The sequence below is a fragment of the Ptychodera flava genome, chromosome 1 (genome assembly GCF_041260155.1).
Source record: "Ptychodera flava strain L36383 chromosome 1, AS_Pfla_20210202, whole genome shotgun sequence".
Lineage (NCBI taxonomy): Eukaryota > Metazoa > Hemichordata > Enteropneusta > Ptychoderidae > Ptychodera > Ptychodera flava.
This window is the reverse complement of record NC_091928.1, coordinates 39,516,576-39,533,874: the sequence shown is the minus strand read 5'-3', so window position 1 is coordinate 39,533,874 and position 17,299 is coordinate 39,516,576. Positions and strand designations below refer to the sequence as shown.

Here is a 17,299-nt window from a genome sequence, read left to right as displayed (position 1 = left end):
GAATTTTTTGGATCAAATGAACACCACATTTCATTGGCGGACTACAGTTTTTTATCAAAATTCTGGCAAAAATCTGAAAAAATTTGACTGGAATATATTTTATAACAGCGACAAAAATTGACTTTGAAGCCAAAAGTGTTAATTGGATTCTGCCCTGAAAATTACTATTGAAATTCACACTTGAGAGAATATAGTGTGAGCGGCTGTGAGCAGTTTAATTGTGATGAGCAATGAGACATATTATCAATCTCAACTGGAAATCTATGATATTTCCATCAATATTGATGATATGTAAATAATTTTAAACTTTTAAATTTTATTTTATTTTGGCTTTCATAAGCCTAAAGCCTCAACCTATTATCTGCACGTGTTTGTATGTGCCTACCAAAATAACATTTGATCTGCAGATCTGTTTTTGATTCCCGTTTTTTTATATCATCTTTGAAAATGGAACATTTTCAATTCCTGGAGATGAGATTCAGTTGCCTGTTGCTCACAGTTTTTGTCTATGTGCCCTGTGGATGCCCGTTCAGTCTTGCAACTCAAAAATTTATTGAGCTTGTAAAATCAAAATTGTCTGTGTGTCTATTACAAATATTTGGAAAGTGTTCTGTGGTAAAACTTGATAGGCACTATTACATGCTTTTGATTTCACACCATCTTCTCAAAACAATGCAAAAAAAAAAGGTGCAGCTTAGTGGGGCTCTAATTCATCAACTGCTACAGAGTCCATGAATCACAGGCCTGTCTCACAAAAATCTCATTTTTAAGATTCAATGTTGATTTTAATTTCACTTTTTTAGCATCAATACAGCCTAAAAGTATTTGTACATTGTACAGTATTCTCTGTTACAGCTGATGTCTACCAATTAACAATGGAGGTGAGTTGATGATTGCGGTATCCTAAAATAAAAAAATTTCATCAACTTTGTTGAAGAAATCTTTAGAAAAAATTGCAACTTCACATGATGATTGGAGGAAGCTGCTAAATGTGTTGTCTTTACCCATTGTCCTTCAATAAAAGCCGTAAAGATATAACAACACATGATTGAGTGATTTCAATACAACAAAATTCCACAGTGCTTGTGAGTTGCCCGGAACAGTCCCTGAGCTGCACGCTCGGTGACCTGAGACACCGCCAACAATGCCTTCGTAATCGGTAAACTGGTGTCTATTTAAAAGTTACACAGTTAGTAAATGGCAGCTACAAGGTATAGTTTTACTCTATTGAGCCATGAGTTCACCAAAGCCTTTTAGCTCTGAGCAAACACGGCTTCAATTCTGGTCTGAAAATCATTGGACGACTGCCAATAAATGGAGAATACTTTTTATGTACTAGCAAGTAGAGGTGTATGAACAAAATCACAGCATGGTGGCTCTCATTAGGTTGGTAGTTCATGCAGTAGCAATGTGTTCAATCTTCAATAGTTGGCATACAAAAACTTCAAATAACTCTCCTATTTGTGTACAATTCACAGCAAAATAAACATGTAATGGAACACTGAATCAAGGAAGCTGACTATAAACTGACAAGCGTTGATGGATTTTAAATTTTTTTCAGTTCTTTTTAGTGAAAAAAAATTCAATTTTGTTAACATTTTCTTGGAAAGAAACCATTGATAAAATCTTGCGAAGTCTGACAACTTTTATGTAGTTTTGAGCATTAGGTAGGATTTTATAATAAACACTTCAAAGACAGGAAACATGGCGCCGTGATGATACTGTATAACATGTCAACATTACTGTCATTTACTTCAGACAAACCTCAATCACTGTTGAGACTTTAGGGAGACAAGATGAATAATTAAGAACACTAGAGAGCTCTGTCTGCAGAATTTTGCATAATCTATACAGCTTTGAACACATTTACTTATGAAATTCATAACACCACTATGATTTGTACGTTTGTTAAAATCTGTAAATGTTATGTGAATTCGATACTAATAGTTCAATGAGTCAATTAAAATTGTGAAATAATCTTGACTCCCATTAGTGTCACCTGGCTAATGCGGTAATTTATCAAATATCATTGTCAGTCATATAAATACTTGATCTGGCTTCCTTTTGTTGTCGTGGTGACTAATTTCTCCAGCCTTGCAGAAAAGAATTTTTACGACCCAATCCTATGTTTAGGTGAACCACCTGTGCATGTAATTTGAAATGTAGTCGCCATGGCAGCTAACAAGTTGCCTGGATACTGAGTTGAGTGGCTGGCGTGCAACTGTCATGTCCTATGGGGATTTGTAGTTTATTTTTACGCTGTCGTTATATGAAAAAGACATGAAAAATTACACTTTCTAACAGAATCTGCGTAATATGAAACATTCTAATATGAATATAGAATTGCTTTATATTTTCTAAAGTAAACAATTGTTTCAATAAATGTTCTTTCTTTCTACTTTTTACTTTCACTTCTTTATATTTCAGTGTTCTCCCTGAATAAGGTAACAGGGGCGTGGCGCCCTCTTGTAAATTCTGAGCGCCCCCTTGCCAGAAATGAAAAAGATTTATTTTTTTGAAAAATAAAACAATAAAATGTACTGGGTAAAAAAAAAGTTGACAGTGATTTACAAGCAAAATGCAAGCTTGAGCGTCGATCCTGCAGGCTGCAAACGTAATTCTCATCGATCTTGCAAATCTCGCGAGTTTGTGATGTCATCCGAGATCATTTAAGCCCATGTGCAACTCAGTCATTGATGCACCGTCCCTCCTCCCTCGAGGGTGGAGGGACGGTGATTGATGGCAGCCATATTTGCATGGCACAGGCCGTAACGTTAGCCACAGTCAGTCCCTCCATGGGGGCCGTGCATTAGGTAACCGACTTACATGCCTAGGAACTTGAGGGTAACCAAGGACAGCAGAGTACTCTGAAGTTTTTATAGGAGGTTAGAATTTCGCTTGTGTATTCCTTCCCAAAGCAAAACGACCTATTGTTAGACTCGGTTGGACGTGTACGTGTATCAGGCTGAGAACACATAAGCGTAAGTGTTATGGTGATAATTTGACATCGATGAATAAATGTATGTCTGTCGCTATGTTTTCGTTTTCAAAAAATATAATCTTCATTGAAATCAGTGAACTGGAATAAAAGTTATGGAACACTGTCTCAGATTTCTTTTCCTTTGAGCTTTTTTATATGAAAAAAATCTGAAAAAATACTCCCCAAGTGCCACCAAATAACACTATTTTAATCTCTGTTTTTCAAAAGCTCCAATGGCAGGAGGGGGGACACCCCCCTCCTCACCTCCCCCCGCGACCGCTAACGCGGTCGCTTGTGGTGCTTCGCACCACATCTTCGCCCTCTTTTAACAAAATCCTGGGGAGAAGACTGTATTTACCTAGCTATAACTAATAACTTTTCATTTTCTAATTCTTATAGAGAAATTAAAATTTAGATGTGTGATTTACATTGGAATTTAATCCATATTTAATCCATTTGATCCATATTTTAAAATGAAATCTTTGAACCTATTTTTCGATGGATGGCAATGATTATCACAGCACTGTGACCTCCATTTGGTTGTTGAGGACAATTGGTCACCCTGTGAACTTACAGTAATAGTGCCATACTGAATAAACTCAGTGTATCAAGTGAAATATCAAATTACACTTACAGCATCTGTTTTTCAATTAAAGTTGAAACACAAACTGTCCTTGTTCACAATAATTGGCTGATGAAGGAGTTTCTTTTGTTTTTTCTATTTAATCATATCTGTTGATTCAAGCATTGCTGATTATGTCAACTAATTAAAAAATACAATTACAGTTGCCGTGTTTGTTGGAAAATCTACTGACTGGGAATTCATTCACGCAGCAGTGATGATAAATATCTCAACATCTGAAACAGTTTCACTGCTATTCTAATAGTTTTGTCATAAATTTGTGATAATTTTTGACATTAGTATGTCAACATATGGATCGTTATATTATTAAAATTCAGTTTATCTCCACTATGCCAACATACTGGTGATACTGTTACCTCTATCGTTTATATGGAAAGCATTAGAATGGTTTGGTGTACATTTAAAGTATCACACACATATTTTTTAGTGGAAACCACATTATTTTGCATACAAATTTTTGAATTCTATATGCTTTGTTATAGTTTAAAATTGTTGAACATTTCAGAACTAGCATATGTCATGTATGTTGTACATCGTGAAACACACTATAGCAGTGATGTCACCAGCTATGTAGGGGTCAACGAGCGGTCACACACAACCGAATGGTGCATTGTTACCTTCATTACCATACAGAGAAAAGAAATCACTCATAAATCCCAGCTCTCCTTGTTATGTCATGACATTCACAAAGATGCTTGGATTTAGTATATGGGTAAACAGGGTCAAAGGTCAAATGTGTGTGTCTCTTACCTCTATTTCTTTTATTGTAGAGATAAACGCCGCCTAGAATTACAACCGCTTCCACGGCAACCATGCCAACAACTCTCATAACACCTGGGAATGAAAGACAGTGACAATCTGTGACAACTGTTGGTGATTAGGGCAAAAATGGTTTATCTTACAATTACATAATACATCCACTGTACAAATTTGCTTCATTTCTGAGACTGGATAGTATGTTAACATCATAATACGCATATTTTCTGTCACTCTACACTACGATTTTGATACATTTTTTGAGGAAAAGTTAAATTCAAACTGGTGTTAATTCACATATAAATATTTAACAAACTATTAAAGTCATATTATTTACAAAGAAACTAAAACATTGAAAAAAGTGTTAAATTGTACTCATATTACATTTGTTGTCCTTCATGATGACAGCAAATGTAAGTTAGGTGTTGTGTATATTTTGCGACATATTTTGACTGGATCAAAATCAACAACACATACTAAAATTTCACTTCAAATTCCTTGATATCTCCTATAACATCTCTATGCAAACTCATTAATTACAAGACAAAAGTGTTGTGTTTGGCTTTCAATTTCTGTTGCCAGGTACACTGCAGTTCAAGGTACCACCACTCTTCAGGGCTGAACAGAACAAGACTACAGCCTCTCTACTATGTGTCTTTGTGCCAATCTGACTTTGTTATTTAATACTTTCAGGGTCACTCCCTTCTGAATTACAACAATACATAATTGGCTTTAAGATTTTTCATCGGAATTTCGACACCACTTTTCATTCACAGTTAACACACATACTGCGCAATTTCAAGGGTTTTTTCACAAGAATATATCTTATTAGTACTACTGAGTCAGTGCATCTTATAATTTCTAATCTGAGATAGTTCTCCTTATCTATATATATCATACAAATATTATGCTAGAAATTATGCTAGGAGTATCTTTTGCTAGAAATATTTTCCTGAATTCATACCTGCCCTGGTTATTTGTCTGAGTCTAACTCTAACACTGCATACCTGTCTAGTCAGGTCAACTTCCTCAGACAACATCAAAAGACTTTTTGAACCAAACAGATGCATGCTCAGTACTGTGACTGGTGCACAAGTGCTTCATTCCAAACAACTACAATTGACAAGCTGGGATTGACAGCTACAAGTACACTGGTAGATACTTCAGGAAAGAGATGATTTTTGCATGGCAACATCAGTTCAAGGAAAGTTCAGCTGTTAAACGCCATATCTTTCACAGATATCATTTAGGAGAGGTCCCAGGCCACTCCCTACTGAAACATTGTAAAATGCACATAAGTATACTTCTTATATGGGAAAATGTGTGACACTACATCATATATTAAGTTACATTTCAAGTGTTGAATAAAAATTAAAAAAAATTCTTGACAAATAGACAACATCATGTGGCATATTGAATAGTAACATTGTCCAAACTCTGTAGTCTTTTGGTCTCTGAAAGTTACTGCCTTGCTTTAACAAAGAGTATGGATCAAAAAAAGGAAGAAGAAACAGATTTATTGTGGTTCTATGTGGCAAAAGTGATTCTGGCAGGCAATTGACGAAGGTACAACTTATTATTTCCAGGGGGCATATATTGCAAGGGCACACGTTTTACCAAGACACAAAGGTGTTTTTCAATAGCACAGGCCTCTAAACCCTGGTGTAAAACCTAAACCCCTGATCAATAACAACATAGTTGAGAGACAATGAAACACAGTGAGGGATTTGTTACAAGGCCATTACCCCATAGAACTACCATTGTAGTCACAGGAAAAGTAGAAACTATTTGACTGGTGAGCACCTGATTAAATTTTAATGATTATTATCCTTTATGGTGTCTCTTTAACTTTACTTCTTCAACTTTGAAAGTGGGAAAGACACCGTGGCATTTGCTTCAAGTTGTTTGACTACTCAGTGTTAGAGGATAGCCATTATACCATAGACTGGCTGTATAAACTAGAATACCATGTTGTCTTTGTTCTGAGTAAGGACAATCTATTCAATGGACACAAAGACAGATACAAAACACCAGGAAAAAACATTTGTGACTTCCTCAGTGCATTTTGACAGGACAAACACATCTACAAACCTCTGAATTGTTGATCAGAAGTTTGCAGTATTGCTGGAAGGTATTCATTGATGAAAGTGTTGATTACAAGGTGCCACAGAGTTTACTTTCTCCAATAAACTGTCCTGCACATTCACAAAACACGTTAAGCAGCATTGATTTTGACTTGACAATAACACTTATTCTGCCAGTCTCCTATAGTTTACGGCTTTTACAGGAAAATTACCAAGAACATCAAAGTCATTCAGGTCATTGTCAAATTTTCCTTTTGGAATTAAACTACCACGCTTTTATCCCTTCCCATAAACGTTTGGTATCAAACCTAATACAGACCGAAAGTGCTTTCCTCTTTGTTTGGCTAAACGGTCAACTTTTTTCAAGCCTGGTCATTGCTCATCAGCTGTTTTCACCCTCAACAAAAGTTGCCCTCCACATCGAATGCATATTGTCCATTAAACTCTAAAATACAATGGAAAATTTCCTTTTGGCTTCACAGAGCTCCTCCATACAATCAAGCCACAGCACTGACATGCAATCAACCCAACAGACAATATACAACACAGTAATACTGAATTGATCAGATCTAGAGATGTGCATAACCAAGACTGAGCTATAATTGAGAGAATTCCAGAGTTCACAATAGAAATAGCTGATGGAAGGAAGGATTTTTTATGTGTATTTTTTCTCTGCAAGCAGGGCTATTGTTCAAAGACCAATGCAGCTATCATTTTTTTCACTTTTAATTATCTCCAATATTACTGGGAGTGTAGCTTTACTTGCACAAATCGATGTAGCTGCTCGTAAATTTTATTTCCCTGTCTTTTATGATGGTGGAACTCATTCTAATCCATGCGATAAATCCTAGAAAAGCAGTCAATAAAATTATGAACTGTCCCAAGTAATCGTTTTGCTGGCATAAAACTGTTATATCTGAAAATAACAACTTGTAATACATGACATAAAGAAAGAAAACAGTGGTACTATCAGTGTTGTACATGCTTTCATCATAAAGACTTAAAAAAATAATTAAATGTTTTGAACCTTGCTGTCTGGCGGACAGACACTGTTTGTCAAAACACAATAGTTTCTGAAAAGAGGTGGCTCCACATTTATTTATGAAACATTACTCAACTGTTGTGTTGATATTTTTCAACGTATAGTTTGCCTGTGACATCCGGATTATTACACTCATTGCAAACATTACATAACACAATTAACATACCAGTATAATTAATATAAATCAATTGTTACTTCACTAATCTGGCTATCACAACAGTTTAACAGTTGACCGTTTGGATGACTGCAGTAGTTACCTATAATACGTGCTGGTATGCAGTGTTGCTGGTACGGAACTGGAGCCTTTTATAAAGCAAACATTTTATCTATTTCAGGTAATTCACCCCAAATGCCGACGTCGCTTTCAAATTAGCATCAGGTATAAAACGCTTGTCAGTCGGCACGTCGCGCGTGAACGGGCGACGACCCCGCAATGTTTTTCTTGACCAATACGACAGAAACCGACGATGCCTTCACTGTATCTTTCGAGAGAAAGCGAATTATCATGAGGTAAAAATGCAGCCGTCTTTTCAGATAACGGCTTAGGAAAAACAAATATTTATTCTACAACTTCAACCAGTCGGTTTTTGCCCTTGATTGAGATGAGATAGCACAGAACTGAAATGTCTTCTCACAACAATACTGAACACAAACAGGCACATCCTTACCTCTCTTTTATTTTAAAAGAAATGAAGCGGTTTTAATGTGTAATTGCTCACCTGACGAGTCCATGGCAAGGAGACGCTATCTGTACAAATACCGTTCACATGTCCTCGAGTCCCATTCAGCTACCAAGCCGAGCTCTGACTTGCTGGTACTACCTTTTGCCGCCGCCGCGCCGGGCATGCGGTAGTACACGTACGCACGTACAGATGCACAACAAAGATGAGACGACCTTTGACCTTACAAGTGAAAGCATCAAAAAGCTGTTCTTTTCATTGTACACACCCATGACTATAGCCGGCGAGCGCGAGCTCAGGGTTGATGAGCAGTGGACCTCACAGCTGATGTCGTGTAGCGCCCTCATCGGACAGAGGAAACCCCCCCCCCCCTTTAAAATGTTATAATCTAAGGTAGCCGAGAAATATTCAAACTTTACATATTGTTGTATTGCTCTTGGAAAAACTAGTCATTTGTTGTTATTGTTTCAACATTGCTGTACTTGAAAACGACTCTTACTACAAGCAGCCATGCCCCTAAACCTAGTATATGGATGTAGTCCATATATGTACAAAGTTTGTGTATGAGAAATTATGGTTATGGGAAAGTCATGGTATAGAGGTTAAGTGAATAAATTATTTATAATCATAATTGCATTTATTTTAAATTTCAATCAAGGAAATTTGTCTTGAAAGTTTAGTGATTTTGTGCATGAAATGACCCGTGAAACCATATTAATATGAGTACAAGACACAAACAAATAGATAAGCAACATTGTACATGTATACGTCAATTCTGTTTGCCATGAACAACATAAATAATGCTAAAAATCATTTGGAGTGGATATGATAGTAATCAGACGAGCCACACAAATTCATAACATATGATAGTGCATAATTTTTATTTTTCAACAAACAAAATAAAAACATTCCCATTTGTTACAGATCTAGATATCAAAACTATAGGTATCTATAAATTCATCTCAAAAAACATCAAAATGTGCAGTCAACTTACATTTTATGACCCCTATTGTAAATATTACATGAGGATCCTTGTTGGATAGATAATTCAATCATTTCATTTCTGACCATTGACAAGCAGGCCACAAACTTAAATGATCACTTTCTTTCACTTTGAAAATCAATATTTCACTGTTGTCTCAGTCAGTGATTACTCAAACACACAATGGCAGCTACTTAAGAATTTCACAAATTTGTAAGTTTTGTGGGTGATTGACTCTCAAGTAGCCTATGCAGAGACTCAAATGTCAGCCACTTTTTCAAAGCAGTGTATACAACGGTCGCTAATGGTTGATCCTGAACCAGGGTCTAGGAGGGTGTATCATACAACTGGTATTGTACAGGCCCTAATAGGTGCATGAATCAGTTCACCAACTTGCAAATTGTAAGAGTTGGAAATCTTTACATAGAATTGAATTCTACCTCATCAACAAAAGTGGATAGAAATATAATGCAGTGTAATCTGTCTATTGAGAACAACACACTTGAGAATGGTCGGTATTCTTGACAGGTATCCTAAATAGACACATTCATTTCTATTCAACAGTGTATTTTGGTTAAAAAGTACAATTTTGAACCTTGATCTAACCCTAATGATAATACAAAAGTGTCTACCGGTAGATGAGAAATTTGTCCACAGGGACAGATTTTATCTTAATGTCTGTCAATAAGACATCCCAGGTAGATTAAGAGAAATATAACATAACAGTAAACAAGGTCAAAATACTATAAATTATCCTAAAATGTTTTGGAGTAAAAAATCATTTGCTTACAAGTACTAAAACTGTCTACACAAACATCCTCAATAAACCTGATGAGATTTGATGATTTTTTCAAACATCTTTGTAACACACAGATAACTCATTGTACTTGAAATGCAACACTGCTTTGACTGCCTAAAAAGTGCAATACACTTCAACGAGTTTTGTTATGGAAATTTTAAATTAACAAACCATATCTGTTTTCAGTAGGAGACATGGAGATATAATATTCATAGGTAAATACTTGTTATTCAACTCTTTTACAGAATGCTCTGATAATACCATGCAACTGACACCATTAACCCTTTGAGTGCTGTAATCTTTCCCACTAAATTATTAGTGTTACATTTTACCAATTTTTATGAATTTTTCTGTAAATATTTTGATAATTTTGGACAAAATGGACACAGCTTTTCATTGGCTACAGTTTCCATCAAAATTTTGAAAAAAAATCTGAAAACATGGTCTAAATTTGAAAAAAACTTATCTGCATTATAATTTTTACAGACAATAACAATTGATGCTCAAAGGGTTAAACCAACAAAAGACCTTTAAATTACAATATACCGGTGGTAAACTATTTCCCTTTCAACAAAGAGACTCAATTTACCAACACATAATAGTAAGCAACAAAACCTGTTTGATGTAAAGCGTCTTTTCAAACTTGGCACTCATCTAAACGGCAAAATATCATTCTTCCTCTATCAACAGGTAAGTTATTTCCATTTATAAACATTCATAAAATATATCTGTATTTAAATATTATTTGTCATGTTATCTTTACCAGTTTATACACAGGTACTGTTTCAGTTGGGACATATGTGTTAGTATTAGTACAATCACAATTTACACAATTTATATAATACTTGTTACATACTCAGCAATAATGATATAAAATCAATGAAATGTGTTCTTTGATAGTATATTCAGCTTTCTAATGTACAGGTATGGTAACAATGTTGTTAATGAAAATGTCAGTTAAAATCATACCATCAGCTGAGTTAGATATTATAGAGAGGACAGGGTTGGTGTTACGTTAAAGACTTAAGTTTTTCTGAGTGTTTATTCAAATTATGATATCGACGTTCTTCTGTAAAAATTACATAGATTTGGAAAGAAGTTCTCAAAACATTTTATGTGTTTTCATTATTAAAGGCTTGGTTAATTCTTGCTGTCTATTGGTGAATAATGCAATCTACTCAGAAAGACAATGCCATGACTGAAAGAAAATCTATATCCCATATTAAGGCACTCTTTGACTTCAGAAAGATGCTTCAAGAAAGTTATAACGTGTGTCTCTAGTGTTAACTTTTTACACATCCTACTACAATGTTGACTTCAATTCTTGTTCAACTTCAAAAGCCTGTCAAAATGTACACTGCTAAACATTATCATTATTGAAGTACTGTCACTGTATAAACTTTGCAAATCTTACATATACATTACAATGTTTCAACTTACACACATTCCTCTTTCTGGAGGACCGAAGTTTTCTTTCAAAAAGGGCACGTCTACTTTTACTTGACACCAAATTTGCTCATATGATCTACTTTAAAAACTACACAATATTCAATTAGAAGGTATTTTGTAATGTTACATATTGGGATAATGGCTACAATATATGTCATGTAAACTGCTCAAGGGGATTTTTAAATGTAATAGTTAACTTCACACATTTTTTCACTCTTTCTCTTAAGAGGAACAATCTTCCACTTTATCAGAGCAATAAGTGTTATTTCAAAATATCTCTCTTGCCATTCAACAATGATGAGTAAACAGCTCAAAGATAAATAGTTTTGTTTCAAAAAGTACATGCTTAGTATATGCTAAGCATTTGAACTCACAGAATTTAATTTCCTGGCAGTCATGTATACCACTAAAACAATCTTGGTTACTGGACACATCCATCGGGTCATGTGGGTGCTTTGAATAACAGAGAGTATTTGTGGAGTTTTATCAAATCAACAAGTTTGAAGTAATATAAGGCTGTTTCAGAAGTACTGAAAAGTCTGGGCAGATTTATTGCTGTTATAGTGAAAAGTTGTGATGGCAGAAAAGGCATTTGTTACAAATATGGACTTACTGGATAACTCTCTCTTGAACAGCTTTGTAAATTTTTATGTTTGATCAACCTTCTAAATACTCTATAGCACCATTCCTTTTGACAATACCTTAAACCAAAACCATCCCTTTCACCCCTGATGTCTTTAAATTGATGACATCACAATGTCTGTAAAAAATAGTGTTAAACAATGTAAAGCATATCTTTTTAACTGGTGTGTTTAAGCGAATTTCGCAAAGTCTGTCATTGCCACTAATTTAAACATTTCACTATACTTAGGATGTTTTTTCAGCTAATTAAAAAACTTGCTGATTGCAGTGAGAATCTGAAAACACTAAAAACACATGCAGCTAAATCAAAGTGTTTCACAGTATTTATCCAGGTATTGACAGATCCAATGGACCTTCAAGTCTTGTCCCCCATATGCTCTCCACATTACCATGTTGATAACTACACAGAAAGTTTTCATTGAAGGTATTTGCACCTCAAAAATTAAATTTCTTAAACTTTTGCTCAAACTTTTTCAAGCAAAATTTCAACCATTCTCTTTCAAAATCAAGAAAAATCAGGGGTTTCATGCAAATTTTGGTGCAAGAGAAACGAATCAGTCAAAATTTACCAATATTTGAAATTAAAAACAAATGGCCACCATGGCTGTGTTACCTCTATGTTGGAAAACAAGATTCCTGATTTTCACAAAACTAAAGCCGGAAAAAACTTTCTTACTCCATAAGCTTCAAATGTGCCAAAACAGGTGGCCAAAAGAATATTGTAAAGTTTGAGAGTCCGAACATTTCTGAGTTGCATTCAATCTTATAAAGTCAAGAATATTTTTACCTATGACATACACTGATTCAAGAATATTTCAAGAAATTCCTAAAATATCTTGAAGAGTTGAAAACTCTTTAAAGTACTGCAAGGTGCCACTCTTCTGCTGTTGAGTCAAGACCATGCATAGAATACTAACAGTGCAGTGCTGCACATCTTTCAAACATTTTGCAAAGCCAAAGAGATTTGGTGGTGTCCTTCCTCGTGTGCATAGTCTAGTGGTGTTCGCCCATTGTTGTTTCTGGCCCTAGGATAAGCATCATATTCCAATAAGAGTTGCACCGCTGGTAAACTTCCATACAATGCAGCCATATGCAAGGCCGTGCATCCGTCATAATTCATGGTATTGATATCAAGGTATGGATCATTCTCCAACAAGTACCTCAGTATTTCTGTTTGTCCCCATCTTGCCGACCGATGAAGTATGGTGTCTCCCCAGTCATTTCTTTGCCGTTGGTTGGCTCCATATTTTATCAGTTGTTTTGCCACGTCCAGCTTGCCACTAACACACGCTGTGTAAAGTGCTGTATTTCCATAAAGCCCACGAACGTCAACTTTGTACAAGTACTCCCCCTGACATAGTTCCTCCACTTTCTGAACATCGCCGTCTCTTGCTGCAATATGAAGCTCACTTAAACTGTCCTCAAACATTTTATGAATTTTCAATTTCTGAAGCACGGATCTGTTTTTCATCTTTTCAGCCACCTCTATGGGTGTCATCCCGGTGAACTGCGACTCATCACCGGCGCGCACCTGGAGAAGTTCACCGTAGTTACAGAGCGCATAGAGAGGGGCAATCAGCTTGTACTTGTTACTCATTGCCACATGGTGTAAGAATGTCATCCCTCGTTTCATCGACATGGGGTCCACTTTCTTCAGACACTCTGCCATTATGTAGCCCTTGTTGTATTTATCGCTGTAAAAACCTCCTCCACGGGATCAGGACCTCGTCCATGGAAAGGATACAGGGTACCTAATGTGCAACAAATGATGATCAGTTTTCTTGTTGACATTTGTACGGTATGAAAATCACGAGTTTGCTGGGTAAGCCAGTAATTAACATACTATAAAACAATACACATATTAACATGTTACTGCTGGCAGCAACAAGACCTCTTGCCACTCACTGCATTACCTACTAGGCAATCTTGATTTGATGCATGTAATACGTATATGTATGGGAGGGGGATGGACTCTTTTACTGGGAGTGATCATATCTGCAATATTTGTAACTCTCATGGATTACACAGTGTAAGCTGGTCAGTTGGCCAACAAACAGCAACAATGGCTGTATTGCAAGAATTCCAGTCAACTTAATCTCCAATCACCTGGATTTCAGTCAAATGGTACAAATCATGCGTCAAAGGGACCAAAATAAAATTGACCTGGACACATTTTACCCTCTTTCTGTTACTGATACTTTCTAGCACAAAAAATGTAAATTCTTCATCATGATTCTTTTATGACTTAAAGGGGCACTCCTCAATCCCTGGTTCTCATAATAGTAATTGTTGACATTTACTGTTGATGTTATTTTAGTCCTTTGTTGTCTTTTCAAAGTTGTGCACAGTTAATCAATTTGCTTACCGATACAACTGATAAAACAACCTGCCCCTTTAACCTGTTCACCCCCAGTTCCATGTGAACAGGTCCAAGATCACCATTGATAACGATTGGTTTGGGTAAAACCATGGTGGTGAAAGGGTTAAGACAGGAAGCTATACTATGTCTTAGGAAGCCTTCTGTAACAAGGTTTGTGTTTCTTCTGTAATAAATCATCTACGACCCAATATCCACAGCTACAATTAGCTTATTTTTTCTACGTTAGAGTATTATAGATGAACAACTGAAAACCAATCTACAAAATACTTATGAATTAGACTAGTTTAACTTGCTGTTCTTCACTTCAGATTCAAATTTCAATCAAGAGACTGGTTACTATAGTGACAACTTGAGACTTTTATAGATAGATAGAATGAGCATTTTACTGCATTTATTGACCTCCGAGAATGTTTAGATATTATTTTGAAAGATGACCACAATACCAACAAAATGTTGACATATCTATTTCAAGCTGGTGACCCTGAATTGAGGACAACAGTACATGTCACAAAATCCAAGAACACTTGCATTCTAAATATTCAAAATTTTTACCATAAATTACGCATTAAATAACACGAAAATAAGGTTTCATATCTTACCATTCTCGACCCCGGGTAATCCGGGTACTTGCGGTTTTTTACGTCATTTTTGCGTCACAGCGCCGTGGTGAAGTTCGGATATTTCAATCACCAAAGCAATATTCAAAGTTTCAATTATACATAAATGACATAACTTTTAGTTCTGCTTTTTTCCACACAATTTCTGTATCATTCGCTCTTCTGTATCGTCTGATCTCTCATTCACAGCCCTCGTATGTGTTTCACCTACTGACGTCACTCCGCGGTCGAGAATTTTCAACTACTTTTAATAGTCACAGTAGGCAGGATCACGCCAGTACAAAACCACATGAATGGTTTGTGTTGCAATTTGCTTGAGGCTGGGCTACTCATTTCCGTATTTTGACTAGACTATAGGTAGGAGGCCTGCAGTCACACTTTTTGACTGGAATATGACGAATTTTGTGTTCAGCTACAAATAATTCAAATCACAGATAATACAAATAATTGTCAAAAATTGCTATTAAAACCATGTTTTTACCTCGAAGTTTGGCTGACAGTAACTTCAGGTCGACAATAAAATACGAGAGGTAAATCACGGTTAATCAGCATAACCGTGGTCAAAATACAGGGCCTGTCGGCTATTGACACTTTGGTTTTGACGTGGACGCTGAGGATATACACTGGAAGTATTTGAATATGTAATTTGTAAAATAGTTGCGGTCACTAAACTTCAGACTATTCAGACTATCAGAGGCGACTCTACCAAAGCTTGGGTGGCCATTTTAAATAGGGGAGTGTAAAGTGTAATACTCACCTAATATAGCGTTCATTGTTCTGTTAGCTCTGTAATTGTTCCTTTGTCACAAAAACTGTACTGCAGATAAACACATGCACCAACTACGAATACTGGTCGAGGTCACAGCATCATATGTCGGACACTTTCATCGTAATTCTCTTTGCCAGCTAGACGTGCTCAGTTGCGTCGTCGTTACACCACAGACAGGATCGTTGGGGAAGCCGGAAGTACGTCACAAAGATGATCACGTGGTACAAGGGAATCCCATACCATGCCTTGGATACCTTCACGCTGACAATAGCTGGACTGGCCCCCGCCGATTGGCTTTTCTCGTCAACAGTTACATGGCTGACCGTCACACCCACCTCTCTTAGCCTTAAGACTATGGCGAGAGTTAGCCGCAGTACTTCAGGTTGGCGAGAGTGTCCAGCTTTGGCTTCGCCACCCCAAAGTCCGGGAGGCGGCGTAGCCAAAGCCACAGTCACCTGATAACTGTTTTCTTCCGCTGTCCCCTACGCGCCTCAATACATATGCTCCTCTTTTCAGGAGAACAACGTCGTGGGCGCAGAGTGAATAAATTTTAGAAAACAGGTGACTGTGGCCAAAGTCGGACATTCTCGCCCACAGGCATTCGACTCAATGCCAGCAAACCGTCACTGATGCAACCAGTGCAGTAAGCGCTTACACACCTTTTATTCTTACTGGTTGCACCAGTGACGGTTATTTAGTTTGCTTGCATTGAGTCGAATGCCTGTGCTCGAGCCACCTCTCTATGTGCGTAACAGCCTATCACTAAGATAGCCGTCATTATTTACGGCCTGGGGGAGGGAGAAATTTCATCGGAAACTCCTAAATTTCAAGTTACCCCCTGCCAACTTACTTTGAGTAACCCCCTCTCTAACTCAGAAATTTTGACTGCCCCCCCCCCCAACTTAGAAAAGTGAAATACCAATATATATGGGCCTATTTGTAAAATTTACAAAAATACAGCCACAAGTGACAACAAAATACAGATAAAAAAGCTCACGCGCTATAACTAATATCCAACCATGTACTATTGTTTAATCCGGATGTGTATCATGACAGGGTTTTCACTAGGATATCTGAAAGGGCAGAATTTGAAAGTACGGGGGAGAATGCACGAGATGCTGAGGGGGAGAGCATCAGAGGGGACTGTCCCTATGTTGCAATGAAATTTTAAGAAATTGATGCGTGCAATGCTGCAGTCTGGTGCAATCTGAGAGGTGTTTTTAATTTTGGTTTTATTTTGTTTTATTTTTGTCAACAAATGCGACTGAAGACTTGAGTTAAAGCAATTACACATACAATGAATATTACAAATCATACATATTTACTGAGATATGAAAGGCAGGTTAATATTCTTTTAATTCTCCATCATGAAATATCTGATCAGATGGCATACAACATGACATTGACATTCACCAAGTGTTTTGTTTTCTGGTAAAATTTGAGACAAAATCTTAAACTTTAATATACATAAATCTG

The 17,299-nt window shown here is 36.5% G+C and overlaps 2 protein-coding genes across 2 annotated transcripts in view; both read right to left on the bottom strand.

Moving 5' to 3' along the window:
• The window catches only part of LOC139137307 (uncharacterized), a 622,870-nt gene extending 614,467 nt beyond the window's left edge, over positions 1-8,403 (bottom strand). The window contains exons 1-2 of the mRNA XM_070705330.1: positions 8,225-8,403; positions 4,374-4,457 (exon numbers count right to left, since the gene is read on the bottom strand). Coding sequence (XP_070561431.1) covers positions 4,374-4,457; positions 8,225-8,237 — 97 coding nt within the window. The 5' untranslated portion in view covers positions 8,238-8,403. The remainder of the gene's footprint in view (positions 1-4,373; positions 4,458-8,224) is intronic.
• A 635-nt stretch (positions 8,404-9,038) lies between these two features.
• On the bottom strand, positions 9,039-16,012 carry LOC139137298 (ankyrin repeat, PH and SEC7 domain containing protein secG-like). Its single transcript, XM_070705317.1, has 2 exons — positions 15,812-16,012; positions 9,039-13,808 (listed from the first exon to the last, which is right to left on the bottom strand). Exon 2 carries the CDS (start codon positions 13,724-13,726, stop codon positions 12,995-12,997), a length of 732 nt encoding a protein of 243 aa, XP_070561418.1. The 5' UTR covers positions 13,727-13,808; positions 15,812-16,012; the 3' UTR covers positions 9,039-12,994.
• Between the last annotated feature and the right edge of the window lie 1,287 nt (positions 16,013-17,299).

What these genes read in the sequence shown, in the direction of transcription:
- LOC139137298 (XM_070705317.1), bottom strand. Translation starts at nt 13,726, where the DNA reads ATGGCAGAGTGTCTGAAGAAAGTGGACCCCATGTCGATGAAACGAGGG.